The following is a 22,954-nucleotide window of genomic DNA, read 5'->3' as shown; positions in this document are numbered from 1 at the left end:
ATAGAATGAATAAAAATAAACGGAAATGGCTTACTTCCGAAACGTCAGTTGCTTTACAATTTTTAGATTTCGTCAAAATATTCCAGTTGCACACTAATTGAATGCATCAGAAATAAACGTGATACATGTTTGCTTTTTAAATACATTAAAATTGCGAAATTGTGACGTTTTGAAATACATAGCTTCGAAGTTGTTAAAGCTGATATCTGACCATCTGTTTTTAATCAGGGCAATCATGAATATTTCCCTCGGACTTTTCCGCACGGAAAAATTTTGCTTTTCAAAATAGTCAGACTTAGTCCCATAGTCTTTGTTTTAATATTTTATTAAAACAACTTTAATTTATTAGTGGAAAAATTGGTGATGTTTACCAAGGGGTAAGGCAGGGAAGACTATAGTTTCGGATCTCGCCACAGATCTTCATCAGTTTTTTTCCCTTCATAATATTCCCTGAAGATTATCTGATCGATTACCGGCTACTATCGAAAAAAGCGATAACATTGCTTGAACGTTGTCGATCGAGTCTTGTCATCCCGTTTTTTATCGCGTCGAAAACTTATTCACGAACAAATTCTCGATCGAATCGCCCAGAAAGCATATTCAGGGGCCTAATTACGGTATTCGATTCGTGAATGAAAAAAAAAAACAGATGGTCTGATAGCTGCTTAAGTATTGCGGCGTTGCGATAAGCAATACTTCCGACTATTGCAAAGCAACAGACGTTTCAGAAATCAGTCGCACTTTCAATTGCTTTCGCTTTGTACTCTCCAGAAGTACAACAGGAAACAAAAGGCAAGAAAACCACCTAATATGTGGTTGATTTTTCAGTGGGAAGAAAACAATTGAGAACCAAATAAAAATGTATTGGGGGTACCGGATATACACTCTGTTTCATGTCAATAGCACATTTCAAATTGCTTTTTGTTACTTCAGTTTAGTCGATATCCGTGGAATAACCTCGGGAAAGTTTATATTTCTTGGTTTGTAATTTTATGAAGTATCTTTCAACAGAAAGTTTGGCTTCGATAACGTACCGTTATATTTTTTTTTAATTTTCTTTAAATTGTTTCATCGGAATAGCACATTTTTTAATAACTTGAGTAAAAATGTAAATTTTTTAAAATTGGAATTAATAAAAGCTATTTCAAGTTTAAAACGCTAAAATTGATCGAACTATGACTTTAATACCGGGGAAATAAGACCTTATGAAAGCTGTGGACTTTATCTGTCTATAATACGTTAACAATTTGGCATAAAATGACAATTTCTTCTTAGTTTTATAAAAAACTAAAAAAACGAAGGAATGAAGAGAGATAGTGCAAAATAAACTTGAAATTCTACTGAAAATTGGGTATTTTTGATCGAGAAATTTCAAATTCTTACGACTTCTATTCCATAAAACTGGTCAATGATGGCATTAAGTTATTCATTAAAATATCAGGTGATTGTTATTGCTCTGAGTCTGAGCCAACATACTATCAAGAAAAAAACGAGGTCCTTTCTATTTATTCCAATTTTAAAGAATCGTAACAGTAGCATTCAAACTCAAGTTATTAAAAAATGTGCTATTCCGATGAAACAATTTAATCTTGTTTATTTTCGTACACTGATTATATTTTGTTTTGTTTCGATATTTTAATCCTTAAGTTCCTAATATATTTTTGTTTACAATACCATGTCGTCCATTTCCTTATTGAAACTGCAAAAAGAAACCGGATTTATGATTGAAAGTCAAAATGAATGTATATGTATACATACATGAATTATAATTCAGAAGTTCATCTCAAAATTTGAAGTGTTTGGTGTATGATCGTCTTCTGCATCCCCATTGTGTTCGAAGTGACCTTTGGAGTTTTTATGCTGCTTTAGGGATGTTGCACAAATAAAGCCCTCGCCGCAAACGATACATAAATAGGGCCTTTCGCCAGTGTGACGACGATGATGCAAAGTCAGATCGTTGGATTGAGTAAAACTTTTCGCACAGTACGTGCATGAATAGGGCCTTTCGCCTGTATGAATTCTCATATGAACGTTCAATTTGTATTGTCTGGAAAACGACTTCTCGCAATGAGAACATTTATATGGCCGTTCACCGGTATGAGTACGACGGTGAGATTGTAGGTCGGAAGACCGAGGAAAAGCCATTTCGCAGAGGTCGCATTTGAAAGGTTTCTCACCCGTATGACGCCTCATATGGACTGTAAGATTAGAGTTGTTTGAAAAAGATACGCCACAAAAGGCACATAAAAAGTTTTTCGTTTTATTTGGAGAAGCTTTCCCGCGCTCCCTTATTTTTGGAGACTCGTCCTGGCTGAGAGACTCATTGTTATGGAACTTTCTGAAATGTGCCTTGTAGCGATCTCTACGATTGTAACGGCGATGACACTGCATGCATTCAAATATATTGGTTTCGCCTTTTTGCAAGTCTGCTTGGACCCAGTGGCTGGTTTTGACCATTTCTTGGTCGTCGAGTTGTTCTTCAGTTTGCCTGTGAAACACCCCAATATGACGATCAAGATTTTCTTGCCACATGAACTTGAATTTGCAAATGTTGCAATGGTACAACTTGTCTATATTTAAACACTGAGTCGCCGTATGGTAGTCCAATAATTTCTGAAAATAACGACATTAGGAATAGTTATTATATTCGTCATCCAGGAATGTTTTACCTGACACGACGTTCTAAAGACGCATTTTTCGCATTTGAGTGGCAAATGTTCGTAGAAGTGCATTGATCGCTGATGCTGAGCCATTTGAAATTTTCGGGCAAATGACAAACTACACAATGAACAGGTGTAGCGCTGTTCGATATCTCCGCTTTCCTTCTCGAGGTTATCTTCTGGCTCTGTTTCAGAGTCCAATTCCAAATGCAACTCAAACCCTCTCTGGTTCGTTATGGAATAGCTGGCAGGCGTTGGTTGAACCGTGCAAATGTTTAGCGAATAATGATTGGTTAGTTCGGCCATAGTTTGAAATTCCAAAATACAGATTTTACATTTCACAGACTTCTTTCCATTGGCACAGAGTAAGGGTGCAATGCTTTCGACACAACTAATATCCTCGTGTGCCAAGTAATGCTGTTGGGCCAAGTGCTCCTTAAGGTGTTCATTAGTGTAAAAAGTTTTGGGACATAAGAAACAGTAGCGTAATTCAGATTCGGCTGGGTGACTTAAAGTCATATGTTGGGTCAATTCTTTTTGAGTACAAAACTTTGCCTGACACAACGGACAAATTTTCATCAAAGTGCGACACATATCCACCTAAATGTTGGAAAAAAATAAGAATTAAATGTTCAGTAATGGGTTCATTATATATACTCAGCACCTCTTTTGTGGTTTCACTTGGATGCTCCATTGCAATGTGCGTCTTGAGGTTTTCCTTCCACATGAAGCGAAGAGGACAACGCCGACAAGTATGCCGCTTTTTAGAATTTTTGCATTGAGTTTTATGGTGTAGCTGCAGCATGAGAGATGACAAAAAGCGCCCATTGCAATGTATGCAAACGTGTCGACCATCCTCCCATTTGTGCACCGTCTGATGATGTTCGTAAACCTTGTATTTTCTATCAAAAGTTAACTGCGGACAAATGACGCATGTGTAGACTCGATTGGATTTTGTAAAATTAGTTTGCTTTTGGTCTTCATTTCTTTCACTCCTTTCTGATTTACCATCTTCACCATCTTCGGAGTCTCCACTCTCTGTTTCGGAACTGTCCAGACTCACTTCGTATCCGTATTCGTTTGTTATCGAGTAGAACCTTTCCAAGTTACGTTCAGCCACTATATCGGCGGAAATTTTTCTGAATAAATCCTCCTCGCACATTGGCCCTTCTTCAGGATATATTTGCTTCGATATGAGCTCTAAACTCTCCACCTCCTTTCGCTTTTCAAAGTTTATAGCGTACTGGTGGGATCTTAAATGTGATCGCAAATCACGTATGTGAGCGTGTTCTGAAAAACAAATCATGCAACGAATGCGCTTACAGCCGTGCGGTTTAGCCAAATATGGTAAAATGTGGTCAATTGCTTTACTGGAATTTGTGATTAGTGGGAGACTGCCGGGGTCGTGAGTACGTATGTGGGCGAGCAGATTATCCTTTCGCTGAAATTTACGATCGCAATGAGGACAAGCAAATTTCTTGCCTTCTGTGTGAGTTTTCCGATGTCGAACCAAATCTTTTGGCCATATGAAAACCTTCTCACAGTATTCGCACTTCAAAGTACTCGCACGTTTAGGCCGCGGCTGTTTTTGATGTTTGTGCTGAAAGATAAAAACTCTGTAGAATTTTGTATAATTGCTAACTATACTGTCAGACACTCACCCTGATTTCCTTGTGTTTCACCAAATTATTTGGCCATATAAAACGAGCGTTGCAATATTCACATTGTTGTGCGACGCGGCGAAATTCGTTCCAACACTCCCTGAATTTGTGTTGCTGTAACAAATCGTCACTGACGAATTCCTTTGTGCAGTCTTTGCATGCATATGGTAAGGGGACGCCTATATGTTGTTCGTTTTGGTGTCTCAATAAATTTTTCCGTTTGCCAAACATGGCAAGACATAATTCGCATTTGTATATCAATGATGCTGGTTCGGAGCCGCTGTCAGAATCCATTAGGTCCATTTCCATGCCTTCCTTGTCTAAAGCCCTATAAAATCTGCTTATTTGAGACTTCTCGAATGCATTTTGGATTTCTTGTTGTATTAGAGCGCGATCGTAGGTCTTGGACCGTTCAAAACGCTTGAAATAAATACCGTTATGAAAGTCAATGCCGGTTAGACCGTCTGCATGCTGCGTTATGTGATCTCGAAGATTTCTTAACTTTTCGAAGGATTGTGGGCAGAGGCCACAGCGAATGATAGCTTTATTAGAACTTTCTTCCAATCGATGTCTCTCTAAATGTTTCAAGAATTTAGTTTTGACCTCGAACGGTCGATTACAAATTTCACATTTAAAGATTTCTCTGTCCTCGCTGCTAATCTCTGGTTTAGATGCACAGTTGTGGTTCCTCATATTTTCCGGCCAAACAAATTTGGCAGGGCACCTGGTACATAACAAAACTTTACTCCTGTTTCGACAATGAACCCGAGAATGACGGTCAAACATTTTTGACGACATAAACTCCAATTTACATAGTCCACATTTCAAAGGCATTTCATCGTTTTCATGATCCTCTTTCAAATGGTTGAACGCCTCGAATTTAAAGCGACACTCAACACGGCACACTTCGCACTTATATTTGGGAATGGTTGTATCTATGTTTAAGTCCTCCGGTTCAGTGTCGCTGATGGACATTTCAAAAGAAAACTCGTTTAAGATTGCGTAGTATTGAAACCACCGCCCCTCTTCAATGTCCTTACATATTACTTCTTTAACACTACTCAAGCTGAATTCATTTGGAAACAAGTGACTGATAACTTCACTATCCATTCTGAGATGTATCAACGAATCTATTCTGTTATGTGTTTCCATATGAGCCCTCAATTCTTTCGTTGAATTGAAGCGGATGCTGCAAAGTTTGCACTCCACCATTAACCATTCTGTGGGCCTACTATATAATCGATCCCCAAACATCCACTCCTTGCGTTCGGCCTTGGGATAAGCCGATTTGTCACAGTGCATGCGCTTGATGTGATGTCTTACCTTATCTTTTCGACTGAAATGCTGACCGCAATACTCACAGGGAAAGGTTATTTCCTTTAAATGTATAGATGCAATATGTCGCCCACAGTCTTTTCGCAAAGAGAACGTTTTCTCACAAATAGTACAGGCGAATCTATCATTCACCTGTTTTATTTTGTCGAAATAATCGGGCGCTTGGCGACCTACCCTTCGTTTGCTAGATAAGTGAAAAATTATTATTCGGATATAATATACATCTTACATATTAATGCCGTAACGAACCTCTGTTTTTCCGATTTATTGTTTTTAGTACGTTTTTGGCAATCGTCATCCTCCGATGACGATTTCTCTGAGTTATTGGTAATATGTGAGATTTCCTCTATATCGGATGTTCTGTGCAGTGTTAAATCATCAGTCAGTTAATCAAATATCTGATTCCAAAAATAAAAATACGTACTTACCTTGGCTTGTCGGGATGTGCACGTTTCATATGCAAACGAACTTTGTCTTTTCGGTTAAATATTTCAGGGCAATACTCACAGAGAAAGATATTCTTCTTCAGATGAATTGTAGCAATGTGACGCCCACAGTCTTTGCGCTGGGAAAACGTCTTATCACACATAAAGCAACCGTAATGATCCCCAACATATCTTATGTTATGATGATCCGGAAGAGGTCTCCTTAGTCTTTTTCTTTTCGAAATATTGTTGCTACTCAAAAGTGTAATACATCAAAGGCACATTCTAAGCAGCATAGAAAAAATGCAATTCCTCACCCACAGTCCTCTTCGGTTTTTATTCTTTTAGTTGGTTCATAATCGTCATCGGACGAATCCTGTTCATAAGTATTACTTTCATAGCCAGCGCCGCCAGTACCGTCATCAGCACTTTCATCGAACACCTCCTTTACACTTACGGAATCAGTTTTTTCTGCACATTTTAAAATTCATTTTACACTTTTTATTGCAATCATTATCAAACTGCATACTTCCTTACCTTTCTTTTCCGGTTCATCAGACATACTTTTGTCCATTAACAAAATACCATATGGATCGCCTACCACCTCCAATTTGACATCTCTCAAATAATGGACGACAGGCATATCAATTGCTGACTCCTCTAAACAGTCAGAAAGTGAATTGCCAATATCACAACCTAGAAGGGGGTCGGCGGCAGCGGCATCTTCTTGGTCACTGGTAAATAACTTCAAATATTTTTCATTTACATCGTGAACCCGAGTTATAAAATCATAGGCATCTTTAAGACTTTTCAAGCAATCGGCACAGATAGTTTTTGGTAATGGATCATTCTCATCCAATGAAATCTGAAATCCATGCAAAATGTTGTCTCTATCTACATTCATTTCTGGGCAGCATCATTACCTGCATCTTCACGACCTCAACTAACAGCTCCAGTAAACTCTTTGACTCTCTTCCGAATTCATCTGCCAGAGCGAATAGTTCCTTGTCTCCAGGATCGAAACATGTCCGGCATAAATTTCGATTCATGGTATTTATAAAATTCTATAAAGTCAATCCGAACGAATTTATATACTTTTCTGTTTTAAGAGATATGCTAACTGGGTACACACTAGAGCTGGCAAACTATCGATATTCTCAACATTAAATATTTTCGATATATCATTTCGATAGCAATCGATATTTGTCATCACCATTAAGTGAGGTACACCACAGTAAAAAGTTTGCATCCGCGGATGCAGTTAAATCACTAGAACAATTGCCGCTGGAGTACATCTTTTCCTATGAATTCACCTATGAATTTTACAAGAGAGCGCGCAGCTAGGATGCACTCCATTTTCGATCCAAATCACGGCCTTTGATGTAGTGTTTTGGATTGAATTTAAATGCAGTCTTATGCCAAGTTTACACTTGCGCTCCAAAATCCACTGGATTTCACGAAATCCTGAAATACACCCCGATGTTTACATTTATTTTTTGTTGATTTCAAACATATCACAATGATTAAGGTAGATGCATATGCGCAGCTGATCGAACACGAAATTTCAAAACAAGTTGTTGTAAATTGAATTAATCATCAAAAATATACGACAATATAGAACTTTACAACTTTATTTGGAAACTTATCGTAAAATTATCTATATATCGTATTAATTGTGTATAGTACTAACAAATGCAAAAATAAAAAAAATGATTTTATTGTTGAGACATCGTTATAATAAATTTTGATAGGTAAAAGTTGTGCTCAGAACCTGCACAATATTAGTACTTGAAGTAGTTTTCCCGTTTAGTGCTAAAAATGCGTTCCCGTACTCCGAAATCTAGCAAGACTTGCACTTACCTTTAAACAAAAATAGCGCCGAATAACACCCTCTTCTCCTCTTTTCTGCCATACAATTTTGGCCTAGTAGAAACTAAACAAAAATAGCGCCGAATAACACCCTCTTCTCCTGTTTTCTGCCATACAATTTTGGCCTAGTAGAAACTAAACAAAAATAGCGCTGAATAACACCCTCTTCTCCTGTTTTCTGCCATACAATTTTGGCCTAGTAGAAACTAGCAGCAAGCATGTTCATTGGCATCTAATATGATAGCTGATACGTTAATTTTGACGTTTATGATGGAGTTTTTGCAATTTCCGTCATTTTTTCGTTCCCGTATTTTTTAAGAAGTTTGTATGGGGAAGCAATTTTTGACAATTTGCTCTTTTTCTAACATTATCATTAAAAAAGTACGGGAACACAATGAAAAATAGCATTGTAACAAAGTAATTTAATATTTTTTTCACATTGTTTACAAATTTTGACACTAAAATTTTTTGTTGCAGCCACAGTTTATACAGTTGGCCATTCAGCCCAAACTAGTTAGCCCTGACTATTTAGTTTGCTGTCAAATACATAAAATACAAAGGAAATCAAATCACAATAATGAACAATCTATTATGTTTGTTGTCAAATGTTGTTAACAGAACTCTGAATGGCCAACTGTATAAACTGTGGTTGCAGCAATTGACCATCTACCTTGTTTATTGTGATACGTGAAAAGTGTTGCAACTTTTGGTACTTTTTTAGGCAAAAGCAGGGTGTACTGTGATTTCGATGTTGATTTCGCTGAAATCACGAAATGAGATGATTTCATTTTTGTATGCGAAATCATTAAAAATTTTGCTTGATTCCGCGCGAAATCACGAAACGCCTTCGAAATCACGAAACGACGCCAAATGTAAACTAAGCATTAAGATGCTATAAAATGCAAGCCATTGCAAATATCCCAAAATAAATAAAATACATTGCTTATTCGTGTAAACAAGAATATTAACTTTATTACACTTATACAAATTATAAAAACTCTCCATTAAATGTGATGATAACTGAGTTTACTTCCTCTGCTCTGCTTTTTGTGACACCGCAACTGATATTGCTTCATCATCCAAATGGTTGTTCATTTTTCCTCCAACTCCAGTTCAGATTTCCAAAAGAACTCTAACTCCTCTTCAAAAAAAATTTGCGTCTCGTGAATTACAGCAATGTTCGTATCTTTAGTTTGCATTTCTTTATTTTTTAAACAAATTCTTATAATTTTAGACACCCTTTCTTGTGTTCAGAAAAAAAGACTGCGACTGTAGGGATCAAAAAATTGGCTTGCTTGGCTAGGGATCTATAAGCGAGTGCTTCTAAAATGTATCGAGTGGAGTTCATTTTTCATAACTCCGTGTGGACTGCATCGAAAGATGTATTGAAATCATAACTCTGCATTGCACTACTTCCAAATTTTTTTGCTGGGACACGATCATTTTTGACTGTCAGTTTTGCTCAAATAATCGGATGCTTGCCAGTGTGGCCGTTCATTTTTGTCAGTCATCAGGCAACCAGAAAATATTTTGTGGTTGCTGGACTGTTTGACATTTTTTTTTCATTACTTTGCAATCGAAGCCATATGGATAATTCAATGGCCAATTCAGATATAATTACAAAGATTCCACCTTACTTCATAGCTACTCTAAAAATAAAATATTAAACATTACTGTTTTTACAAACTATACATAAAAATTAAAAAAAAAAATGATTGCATTGATTACACTGGTCCACAGGACTTTTGTTTCAACCAAAGTTGCAGTTGTTTCTAGATGAAATCGGCGAGTTATTTTCAAATCCGGTACCCCTTTTTCTCCATCAGCTCTTGTTTTTGAGATATAGCTCAAAATCGGTTTTTACGAGTTTAACCCAGACTTTCGTTATTTTCGGATACAAACAAATATTTTTTTGTGGGGTTTTCGACATTAATATATTAAGGAGATGTTGTACGCTCGATACAAATCGTTTTTGAATTAGTTATGGTGAGTATATATCAAAAAAATATAGAAAATATACGACGGACCTTGTAAAAATTGCATATTTTGAGTACTTTAAGCTGTAGTAGACACCCTAAACATATCCCCATTACCATATGAAGATCCTATGACTTCCCCCGATGACGTAATTACAGCTTAAAATACTCAAAATAAGCAATTTTTACAAGGTCCGTCGTATATTTTCTATATTTTTTGATATATACTCGCCATAACTATTCCAAAAATGATTTGTATCGAGCGTACAACATCTCCTTAATATATTAATGTCGAAAAACCCACAAAAAATATTTGTTTGTATCCGAAAATAACGAAAGCCTGGGTTAAACTCGTAAAAACCGATTTTGAGCTATATCTCAAAAACAAGAGCTGATGGAGAAAAACCGGGACCGGATTTGAAAATAACTCGCCGATTTCATCTAGAAACAACTGCAACTTCGTCTGAAACATTCAACTTTTTCAATTTTGTTATCAGTGTTATAATTTGCCTCCTTTACATCATAACCATGGTACAATAATTTGGAAGGTAGGTCAGGTTCGAACAAATTGTGAAAAACAAGGCCTGGGTGTATTTGCTTATTCTGTCAGAATTGCCATAACTGAATATGCAACAGGTTGTACTGTTTATTTGATATTTTAGATCATTAACTAAAAACGCGAAAAATGAATGGGAGGATAAGTTTTCTTTACAGAGTCAGCTTCTCTATATGTTCAAAAGTTTGTTTTATCACAATGTTGTAATAAATACAAATAATAAATGTTGTAATAACAGTTTTCATTTCGACTGAATTATAATATGTATAAAATAGTTTGTCATATTTTTCAAAACCATAAACATACATACACTATTTGTGTATACTGATTTGAAAGAATAAGCAAACCAACAGGAAAAAATTGTAATCAGCTGTTTGCTATGCCCTACCTTGTAATGATTCTACCATGCATCATAACTACTCATATGTATATTATCAACATATTATAAAATAGGTAAGAATTAATATAGAATTTTCAAAAATATCATCGGTACAGCCAATATTTTCTTCTTTATGCCATAGCTACTCGATTTTTTATCGATTTTTCGGAAATATCGATGAGTGTCAAACTGTGCAGCAACCACAAAATATTTTATGGTTGCCTGATGACTGACAAAAATGAACGGTCACACTGACAAGCAACCGATTATTTGAGCAAAACTGACAGTCAAAACTGATCGTGTGTACCCCACTTTATAAAATGTTCCCACGAGCGCTTGAATTACGTCGTTCGCCTATCGAAATACGTACACGAATTAACTCGTTCCCACGACACCATTCGTAATTAACAGAAACATAAACAAAATTGCCTTCATTTTTGTTTCCTTATTTTCACAAAAATTTGACCCGAAACACACATAAAATATACATTAAATGAATAGGAAAAGCAATAGACTTTCCTTCAAATGTATTTTCTATATTTAACTATACACATTTCATTCATTTTTCCATAAATTCTGAATAATTTTGTATTTTCTATATATTTTTATATGTTTCTATTTTCAAAATTAAAGAGAGAGGGACATGTCAAAACAATGTTTGTGTATACAGTCTTTCAGTTATTTGTTTCCTTTTTGTTTCTTATTTTTTACGCGATTTTGAACTAATGGACAAGAAATGTGTGTGGAATTAAGAAGGAAACACAATCATCTTCCTTCTGCATATATATAAAATGTCTAGTTCATTGATTTTTATTCATTTTTTTCCTTTTTTCTAACAATTTTTGTGTTTTCAACAAATTTTTCAATTTTGAATTTAGACATGTCATAATTAATTTTTTCGATAAATTCTCTCATTTGTTAGGGATGGGACATACTTATTCGTCGTTCAGAGAGTATTTCTAATCGAACAACGTAGAAAAATCGTCGTTCGTTCATAGAATTTTGTGTAGGGAAATAAGTAATTTATTCGTAGTTATGGGTCGAACAACGAAAAGAAAACGAACGACGGGCTATAACGAAATTGGTTTCAAGAAACCTTGCTAGTCTAACCATCGACTTAAGCTGAAAACAGATACAACGTTTGAGTAAAGTTTTGTGTCGTTTTGGCCGTTTTTACACTGTTGGGCATGATGCCGAAAAATTCAAATTCATTTGAAATATATGCCGACAAACAGATAAACGCTGGACTTTGGTATCGTCGTCGCCCTGTTGTTGTTGTTTTTTTCTCGACGCCCAACGCAAAACTTTAATCAAACGTTGTATCTGTTTTCAGCTTTATCGTTGTTAAAATTAGTAGCTTCTTGCAGGTTCTGGAACAGGCCATATTGTTACGGACGGATTGTTACGACGATGCCAAAGCCCAGCGTTTATCTGTTTGTCGGCATATATTTCAAATGAATTTGAATTTTTCGGCATCATGCCCAACAGTGTAAAAACGGCCAAATCGACACAAAACTTTACCCAAACGTTGTATGTGTTTCTAGCTTTAGATTTAACTAATCTCCGTGTAGGCGTTGTTTTATTCCCCAGTACGATTTGTACCAAATAAAACAGGGTTCGTTTTAGATTACGTTTCTACAATGCTTTATTTACTTTACTAGCAAAATGCCCGCTACTTCGTATGCGGAAAGGATTTAAAAAACAAATAAACAATATATACAATGCAAATGGCAAACACTGAAAATGCACTAATACCAATTTTAATCAATATTTATTTTTATTATCAGCCGTATCTCACTCTTACACATTAGCAGCGCAATCAACGTTGCACACCAATACTCACCCTACATAACTCCAAAAAATACAGATTCTAACACTGTCTCTATACTCAAAAACAAAGTGAATACCATTAAGTACTTTTCGTATACTTATGGTACTTATTTCGACGACATATCTCAACCATACACTGACATTAATACAAAATAATTACAGTAATCGTAATTTCAAATCTCAAGATTCCAGCTGTATCATTTCGTACTCTTCGTACCCATAAGTAATATTTTCCAAAACTACCTCAATCCTTCATTTTAACAACAATTTTAATTCAAAATTTCAGGATTCCAGCTGTATCTAACGGATAGAACCAAATCCAAATTGTACCAAATTTAGAACAATTTAGAACTTTCGTACCCGTAAATACGAATTTTCAAAACTTCCTTAATGCAACAGGGCTATAATAATCAAAATTTCATATTGCAGGACTCCACCGCTATCCGTTCACCTAGATCCAAATTGTACTAAATTTAGTATCATTTAGTACTTTTCGTACCTATAAGTATGATTTTTCAAAACTACCGGAATTCTACCCTTCGACAGGATTCCAGCTCCAGTAGTTCATCCAAATCCAAATTACACAGAATTTAGTACTATTCAGTACTTTTCGTACCCATAAGTACAAATTTCCGATACTACCTGAATCCTACACTTATACAGTAATATTAATTCCAAACTTCAGGATTCCAGCTCTATCCGTTCACCCAAATCCATATTGTACCATCGTATCCATACGTACGACTTTTCCTCAATCCTTCACTACAACAGTAATCCTTATTCCCAATTCCAACTCTATCCGTTTACTAAAATCCAAATTGTACAAATTTAGTGCTTTCCGTACCCATAAGCACCAATTTCCAAATCTACCTCAATTCTACAGCAGTTGTACTGCTCGTACTCATAAATACGAACTTCCAAAACCATTGCCTTATTTCAACGCCACTTCCCAACTTTGATTCCCATACCAAATTTGAAGATTGTAGCTATATCCGTTTAAAATGTACAATTAGTACCAAATTTATAAACTTTTAGTACTTTTCGTACACTTATCGGTCGAATTTCAAAAAACCCTTTGGTACATCTCTATAACTTTCCATCAGTGACCCCTCGTTCAAAATTTCAGAATTTAGCACCCTTTAGTTTTTTTCGTACCTTTCAAGAACGAATTTGCAAAAATCCCTTTACACAAAAACAAATTGTACCAAATTCTGTACCACTTAGTACTTTTCATAGTACGTATTTCCAAAGTCATCTATCTGCATATATTAACCCCACACACAAACAGTGGCTCTAAGAACAAATTGTAGAATTCCAGCACAAATTTAGAACGATTTAGTACTTTTCGTATATTTATGGTATACACGTATTTCTTAAACCACCTCCATATACCAACGCTACACACCAACACTCTCCCTGACTCCAAAAACAAATTGTGTGTCATTTCGTAATTTTCGTATACATATGATACGTATTTCGAAAACCACATATATGTATCAAACCTACGCTGACATTTATACAAAATAATAACAGTAATATTAATTTCCGTTCGTCCAATAAAAAAATTACCAAACTTAGTACCATTAAGTACTCTTCGTACCCTTCACTTCAACAGTAACCGTAATTCCAAATAACAGGAATCTAGCGCTATCCGTGCACTCAAATCCAAATTGTACCATTTGGTACCTATCGTACCAAGTACGAATTTCAAAAACTACCTCATCTCCAAATTGTACCAAAGGTAGTACCACTTAGTACTTTTCGTATACATAACTACGAATTTCCAAAACTACCTCAGTCCTACACACCAACAGTAACCCTAATTTCAAATTTCAGGACTCCAGCGCTATCCGTCGCCCAAATCCAAATTGTATCACATTTAGTACTATTTAGTACTTTTCGTATCTATAAGTATAAATTTCCAAAACTATCTTAGTCTTACACTCCAATAGTAATATCAATTCCTAATTTCAGGATTCCAGCTCTATCCGTCCACCCAAATCCAAATTGTACTATATTTAGTACAATTTAGTACTTTGGTACTATGAGTTTCCTTCATCATCAGTGATCCTCAGTCCAAATTTGAGGAATCAAGCTTTGTCCGTTCACCCGAATCCAAACTGTACTAAATTAAGTACTATTTGGTACCCATAAGTATGAATTTCCAAAACTTTCACAATTCTAAACTCCACCAGTAATTTCAATTCCACATTTCGAGATTCCAGCTCTATCCGTTCACCCAAATCCCCATTGTACAAAAATTTAGTACTGTTCATACACATAAGTACGAAATTCCAAAACTTCCCCAATCCTACACTCCAACAATAATCTCAATTCCAAATTTCAGGATTCCAGCTCTGTCCGTTCACCTAAATCCCTATTGTACCAAATTTAGTACCATTTAGTACTTTCCGTACCCATAAATATGAACTTTCAAAACTACCTCAATCCTACACTCCACCAGTAATTTCAATTCTAAGTTTCGAGATTCCAGCTCTGTACGTTCACCCAAATCCAAACTGTACTAAATTTAGTACCATTTAGTACTTTTCGTACCCATAAGTATGAACTTTCAAAACTACCTCAATCCTACACTCCACCAGTAATCTCAATTCTAAATTTCGACATTCCAACTCTATACGTTCACCCAAATTGTACTAAATTTAGTACCATTTAGTACTTTTCTTACACATGATTACGAATTTTCTAAACCATTTCCTTTTAGAAGCACCATCACTTCCCAACCTTGATTTTCATACCAAATTCCATGATTCTAGCTATATCCGTTCAAAATATATAATTGGTAATAAATTTTGTAAATTTTAGTACTTTTCGTACACTTAGAGCTTGAATTTCCAAAAACCCTTTAGTACACCTTTTTAACTCTCCATCAGTTACCCTCATTCCAAATTTCAGAATTCCAGCTCTTCCCGTTTGCATAATACAAAGGGTACCATATTTAGTACCTTTTAGTACTTTTCGTACACTTCTAGGTCGAATTTCCAAAAACCCAGCCTTATCTTACCCCAACACACCGACAGCAACCCACAGTCAAAATTTCAGCTTTCTAGCTTCAGCGGTTTCGTCTGGGCGATGATATGTCAGTCACTCAGTAACTCAGTCACTCACTAAGCTCTTTTATATATATAGATTATAATTTCCGGATTCCAGCGCTATCTCTCCATACAAATGCAATTTATACCAAATTTAGTATTTTCTGTACTTATAAGTACGAATTTTAGAATTACCGCAATCATACACTTCAAAAGTAGTTTTAATTCCAAATTTCAGTATTCCATCTCTATGCGTTCACTCACATCCAAATTGTACCAAATTTAGTACTTTTCGTGCCCATAAGTAGGAATTTCCAAAACTTCCTCAATCCTACACTCCAACAGTAACCTTAATTCGAAATTTCAGGATTCCAACTCTATCCGGTCACCCAAATATAAATTGTACCAAATTTAGTACATTTAGTACTTTCCGTTCCCATAAGTATGAATTTCCAAAACTACCTCAAAACTACACTCCATCAGTAACCTTAATTCGAAATTTTAGGATTCCAACTCTATCCGTTCAACTAAATTTAAATTGTACCAAATTTAGTACCATTTGGTACTTTCAGTACCGATAAGTATAAATTTCCAAGACTAACTCAATCCTACACTCCAAAAGTAATTTAATTCCAAATTTCTGGATTCCAGTTCTATCCGTTCACCCAAATATAAATTGTACCAAATTTAGTACATTTAGTACTTTCCGTTCCCATAAGTATGAATTTCCAAAACTACCTCAATCCTACACTCCATCAGTAACCTTAATTCAAAATTTCAGGTTTCCATGTTTATCTAAATCCAAATTGTATCAAATTTGGTACCATTTAGTACTTTTCGTACACATAAGTATGAATTTCCAAAACTACCTCAATCCTACACTCCATAAGTAATCTTATTTCCAAATTTCAGGATTCTAACTCTATCCGTTCACCCAAATACAAATTGTACCAAATTTAGTACTTTTAGTACTTTCCGTTCCCATAAGTATGAATTTTCAAAACTACTTCAATCCTACACTCCATCAGTAACCTTAATTCGAAATTTCAGGATTCCAACTCTATCCGTTCAACTAAATTTAAATTGTACCAAATTTAGTACCATTTAGTACTATCCGTACCCATAAGTAAAAATTTCCAAGACTAACTCAATCCTACACTCCAAAAGTAATTAAATTCCAAATTTCAGGATTCCAGCTCTATCCGTTCACCCAAATCCAAATTGTACCAAATTTAGTACTTTTCGTACACATAAGTACGAATTTCCAAAAATAACCCTCGTATCTCAATCCTACTCTTCAACAGTAGTCTTAATTCCAAAATTCAAGTTTTCATCTTTATCCGTTCACCCAAATCCAAATTGTACTAAATTTAGTACACTTTAGTACTTTTCGTACACATGAGTACGAATTTCCTTTCATAAACACCACTTCCCAACCTTTATTTCCATACCAAATTTTAAGATTCTAGCTATAGCCGTTCAAAATATACAACTGGTACTAAATTTTATAACTTTTAGTACTTTTCGTACACTTATAGGTCGAAATTCCAAAAACCCTTTGGTACATCTTTCTAACTCTCCACCAGTGACCCTCATTCCAAATTTCAGAATTCTAGCTCTTCCCGTTTGCCTTATACAAAGGGTACCATATTTAGTACCTTTTAGTACTTTTCGTACCCTTCCAGTTCGAATATCCAAAAACCGAGCCTTATCTCATGCCTACATACCAACAGCAACTTACACTCCAAATTTCAAGCTTCTAGCTTCAGCCGTTTCGTCTGGGCGATGATCTGTCAGTCACTCACTCACTCACTCACTCACTCACTTATCACTAAGCTCTTTTATATATATAGATTACACTTATTCGGAACCGACTTTAATTACTAAGCACACAGCTTGTCTCTAGTTTACACGCAGTACTTCTTTTACCGATCTGTTCAGTTCAACGCTTAAAACACAAGTAACTCGTCATTGCTAGTGTTGCTCTAGTTTACACGCAGTACTTCTTTTACCGATCTGTTCAGTTCAACGCTTAAAACACAAGTAACTCGTCATTGCTAGTTCCCGCTGTATTTATACCCCAAAATCTCCCTGTTCGAGAGTCCTCTAGAACACGTCTGGCAACACCTCGAATCTGTACAACGAACACACAGACGCACATTCGCACTAATGCTACGTTTATATTTACGAAATCCACTCGATTTCAACTGTCAAATCCATTGCTTAAACGTCAAATGAAATCCAATTGATTTCAGATGAGTTTTCATTTGACGTATACGCAAAGGAATCGACAGTTGAAATCGAGTGGATTTCGTAAATGTAAACAAAGCATAAGCGAACAACCAGACTCACATACATGGGGGAAGATCAATACACGTGGAAGGGAAGATCAATACACGTGGACAAACACACTAATGACGTAATTACAACAACAAACAAATGCAAGAAATAAAGAAAGAGCAAAATAAACGATAATTACATGATTATGGCAAAACAAACAATTAATGAAAGGTAAAGTAAGAACTAGAATGATGAAGAGAATTCTACATGGTAGTTGTTGTTGCTTAAATAAAGTAACTGCGTAATAAAAACTTTACGTTACAATTCAAATTTTTAAATTAACGGAAAAAATTAAATTAACGGATTTTTAGTTAAGGCAACTTGTTCACATAAAATTTGCTTAAAATTAAGTAAGTCTAATACTATGTTTACATCTACGAAATCCACTCGATTTCAACTGTCAATTCCATTGCTCAAACGTCAAATGCAATCCAATCGATTTCAGATGAGTTTTCATTTGACTTATACATAAAGGAATTGACAGATGAAATCGAGTGGATTTCGTAAATGTAAACCAAGCATAACTGTTATGATGTTGTCATTAAAAATGATTTGTTACAAAACTTTAATTCAAATATTTATTAAAGAAATTGATTTTTTTGAAATTTTGCTTGTTAGGCGGAGGTTAATTTTTAATTATTATACCCTCAGAATTTATGCTAACGAGGGTATATACACTTTCATACGGGCAAAATGTGCCTCATCGAAATAATGGTTTTAGACCCCAAGTATGTTTGGACGAAATGTGTTTCAGACAATTTGGAGTCGATTGAGCAATGTCCGTCCGTCTGTCTGTCTGGCTGGAGCGCACGATAACTCTCGAACGGATGAACCACAAAAGTTCGAAAATGTTCGGAAAATTTGTGCGCACGATAACTCTTGAAAGGAGTAACCGATTTGGTCCATACTTTGCCCATCGTGGAGCGTGTACCAGACTTAGATCAGGTTTTAATGTGGACTCAATCGGTCCACTCCGTCGGGTACCTCCCACACAAAAATTTGGAAAAGTTCAGTTTAGGACCATCTCTCGAATCGCTTTGATTTTTGCTTTAGCAACTTGTATTCGCTGCCCTCCATACGACGGTATAAGTTTCATCAGGGGCAAGTCCATACTTCCTGAGAAAATAGCCTGAAAGTTGCAAAAAAACCCCTATGACACCGTGTGAGGAGGTTGAAGGGCAAAATAACTCTCGAACAGGTCTACCGATTCGGTCCAAATTTTGGCCTTAGTAATATTTTGTCCAAACATAGTTTAAGTTCGAAGATAAGCCATATCGGTCCACTCCTTCAGGTACCTCCCCCACAAAAGTTCAAAAATGTTCGGAAAAATTTTGCGTACGATAAACTCTTGAAGAGAGTGGCCGAATTGGACCATACTTTACACATCCTAATATATCTACCAGATATAGATCAGGTTCAAATATGGAATATATTTGTCCACTCCATCCGGAACCTCCCACACAAAATGTCGGATACATGTTCACTTTAAGACCTGCTCTCGAATCACTTTGATTTTTGTTGAAGCAACTTGCATTCGCTGCCTCAATTGGGGTGGTAAAAGTTGTTTCAGGGGTAAGTCCATACTTCTTGAGCAAACATCCCTGAAGTTGTAAAAAACCCCTATGGTACCATATGTAGTGGCTGGAGATCCATTATTTTTAGTATCTCCTCCGCAAAATGTTGATCTCTAATCCTAATCAGCATTTTTGTCAGTTCAAACGCCCAAAATACATGCGTTTTTTGGGAAAAAATTTTTTCAATATACACAGGCTGAGGGTATATCTCTGTCGGCAAAGCCGACTGGTACTTTTTTACTTATTTTTATTAATTTTCTCGTTTAGAGTTAAGCTTGATGACCGAAAATTTTTTGCAAGTGAAAAAGGAAAGCCGAGGACTCGAACCCACACAGTCACCAAAATACGTGACTGGTTTTGCTGTTAGTTGAGCAACTCTTCAGACGTATCGACTGTGGTATGGTTTCTCTGTCCTAGAACTTTTGGGTTTTCAAATGCAAATGTATTTTTGAAATTGAATTTAATTGTAAACCAAGAAATTAATAAGCATAAGAAATTAATTATGCAAAATTCCAATACAAAAACAATTACCTTATTAATTAACCTCTTAAGACAATATTTGTATAAGTTTTGTTTAGCTTGACTGAATTGAGAATAAATTGATCTCATATATACACGTACTTATAAATGTATACTGCATATGTATATGGTAAAACCATTTATATCTATATATATAAAAGAGTAGTGATGTGAGTGACTGACTGACTGATTCATCAGCGCCCAGACGAAACCGCTGAAGCTAGAAAGTTGAAATTTTGGGTGGAGGTTGCTGTTGGTGTGTAGGGGTGAGATAAGGCTGGGTTTTTGGAAATTCGACCTAGAAGTGTACGAAAAGTACTAAAAGGTACTAAATATGGTACCCTTTGTATTAGTCAAACGGTAAGAGCTAGAATTCTGAAATTTGGAGTGAGGGTAACTGATGAAGAGCTAGAAAGTTGTACCAAAGGGTTTTTCGAACTACAAGGGTACGAAAAGTACTAAATTTAGTACAATTTGGATTTGTGTGAACGGATAGAGCTGTAATCCTGAAATTTGAAATTAGGGTAACTTGTGGAGAGTAACAAAGAAAGGTTTTTGGAAATTCGAACTATAAGTGCACAAAAAGTACTAAATGGTACTAAATTTAGTACAATTTGGATTTGGGTGAACGGATAGAGCTGTACTAAATTTAGTACAATTTGGATTTGTGTGAACGGATAGAGCTGTAATCCTGAAATTTGAAATTAGGGTAACTTGTGGAGAGTAACAAAGAAAGGTTTTTGGAAATTCGAACTATAAGTGCACAAAAAGTACTAAATGGTACTAAATTTAGTACAATTTGGATTTGGGTGAACGGATAGAGCTGGAATACAGGCATTTGGAATGAGGGTCACTGATGAAGAGTAACAATGAACGGTTTTTGGAAATTCTAACTATAAGGGTACGAAAAGTTCTAAATGGTACTTAATTTAGTACAATTTGGATTTGGGTGAACGTATAGAGCTGGAATCCTGAAATTTGAAATTAGGGTCACTGGTGGAGAGTAACAAAGAAAGGTTTTTGGAAATTCGAACTATAAGTGCACGAAAAGTTCTAAATGGTACTAAATTTAGTACAATTTGGATTTGGGTGAACGGATTGAGCTTGAATCCTGAAATTTGTAATGAGAGTCACTAATGAAGAGTAAAAATTAAAGGTTTCTGAAATTCGAACTATAAGAGTAGGAGAAGTAATAAATGGTACCATATTTAGTACAATTTGGGTTTGGGTGAACGAATAGAGCTGGAATCCTAAAATTTGGAATGAAGGTCACTGATGGAGAGAATTAAAAGTATACGAAAAGTACTAAATAGTACTAAATATAGTACAATTTGGATATGGGTTAACGAATAGAGCCGGAATCCTGAAATTTGGATTGGTGGTCACTGATGAAGAGTAAGAAAGATGTACCAAAGGTCGAAAAGTCCTAAATGGTAGTGAGTTTAGTATGATTTGGATTTGCATTTGAAGAGCTGGAATCCTGAAATTTGGAATTAAGATTACTGTTGCAATATAGAATTGAGATATGGAGGTAGCATTGGAAAATCGTACTAATTTGCACGAAGCAGTATAAAATGGTACGGAATTCGCTACAATTTTTATTTGCGTGAGTGTAGGATTGAGGTAGTTTTGGAAATTCGTACTTATGGAAAAGTGCTAAATGGAACTACATTGGCTATAAATTGGGTTTAGGTGAACGGATAGAGCTGAGATATGAAAGTACATTTTGGAAAATCGTGTACGAAAAGTGCTAAATTGTACCTTTTGGTATTTGCTATATGGTATAGAATTTTGTACAATTTGTGATTTTGTAAAGGGTAGAACTGGAATTGTGAAATTCGGTATTAGATTAGCAATTGGTGTTTAGAGTGGAGGTAGGGAGGAGGTTTTGAAATTTCGTACTTATTTATACAAAAAGTACTAAATAGTACTGTAATGGGTTTCAGGGGAACAGATAAAGCTGGAAAAGTGCATTGGGGTTAGGATATACATATGTTGAATATAAGGAAGTAATTTTTGAAACGTTTACCTATGTATAAGAAGAGATGGGTAACATGTTGGTACCAAAACCATTTTGGTATTGTGTAAGCGGTTAAGGTACTAAAGCTGGGATTATATAATTTGGAAATACGCTATTTGTACAAAAAATACGAAATGGAAAAATATTTGTTATGAAGATCACTTTAAAATTTGAGACAAAGTCCTGAGTGTGAAAAATTGTACTGAATATTGTTCTATTGATTTGATGTTAACGCCAAGGCGTTTCTAAATAATGTACTGAAATTAAGTAGTCAAACGTGAAGTATCTTTTCAAAAATGTTTTTTGTTCTGACCGCTTTGGTATGTTAATTTGAAAACGTGGTCCAATGCGACAATTTTGTTAACTAGATGTTATTTAAATAAAGCCTAAATTGAAATGCCTCCAAACTAATTTTCTGTTATATACGGTTGACATACCCGTGCACATTAAGTACAATTTTTTGTAAAAAAGTTTTTCTAACCTTTCATGCCACAAATTCCGAATTTCGGTTGGAAAATGTGCAGAAAATCGTCAAAATACTCTAAATCTTCAAAATATCTCTTCTAATAAACGTGGATTGAAGTGGACATTTTTTAAATTAAACTTTTATATCCTCTGAGTATTCAAGGTCCAAATTTAAAGAGAATTGCACAATAAAGATTTGTTCTTCTTTTAAAATACACTTAGCCGAGTGGTACCGTTATATGGGGATATACGAAAACGTGGATTTTTATGGCCATTTTGAATGCCGAAAATT

General features: G+C 35.4%; 1 protein-coding gene across 2 annotated transcripts; it reads right to left on the bottom strand.

Moving 5' to 3' along the window:
- Positions 1–1,015: 1,015 nt before the first annotated feature.
- On the bottom strand, positions 1,016–7,234 carry LOC141401020 (uncharacterized). 2 transcript variants are annotated; one of them, XM_073980856.1, is made up of 10 exons: positions 7,005–7,234; positions 6,619–6,946; positions 6,399–6,552; positions 6,085–6,333; positions 5,906–6,016; positions 4,322–5,840; positions 3,325–4,260; positions 2,670–3,260; positions 1,759–2,613; positions 1,016–1,699 (listed from the first exon to the last, which is right to left on the bottom strand). In XM_073980856.1, the coding sequence occupies exons 1-9, from the start codon at positions 7,128–7,130 to the stop codon at positions 1,771–1,773; spliced, it is 4,857 nt and encodes a 1,618-aa protein (XP_073836957.1). In that variant the 5' UTR covers positions 7,131–7,234; the 3' UTR covers positions 1,016–1,699; positions 1,759–1,770. The 2 variants fall into 2 exon arrangements, with proteins under 2 accessions (XP_073836957.1, XP_073837032.1); XM_073980931.1 differs by having other exon boundaries at positions 1,593–1,699; positions 1,755–2,613; positions 7,005–7,231.
- Positions 7,235–22,954: the final 15,720 nt, after the last annotated feature.

Source organism: Musca autumnalis, unplaced genomic scaffold, assembly GCF_047663935.1.
Source record: "Musca autumnalis isolate F117 unplaced genomic scaffold, ASM4766393v1 scaffold_1, whole genome shotgun sequence".
Taxonomy (NCBI): domain Eukaryota; kingdom Metazoa; phylum Arthropoda; class Insecta; order Diptera; family Muscidae; genus Musca; species Musca autumnalis.
Note: the sequence above shows the minus strand (reverse complement) of the source record. Positions and strands in the feature narration are given on the sequence as shown.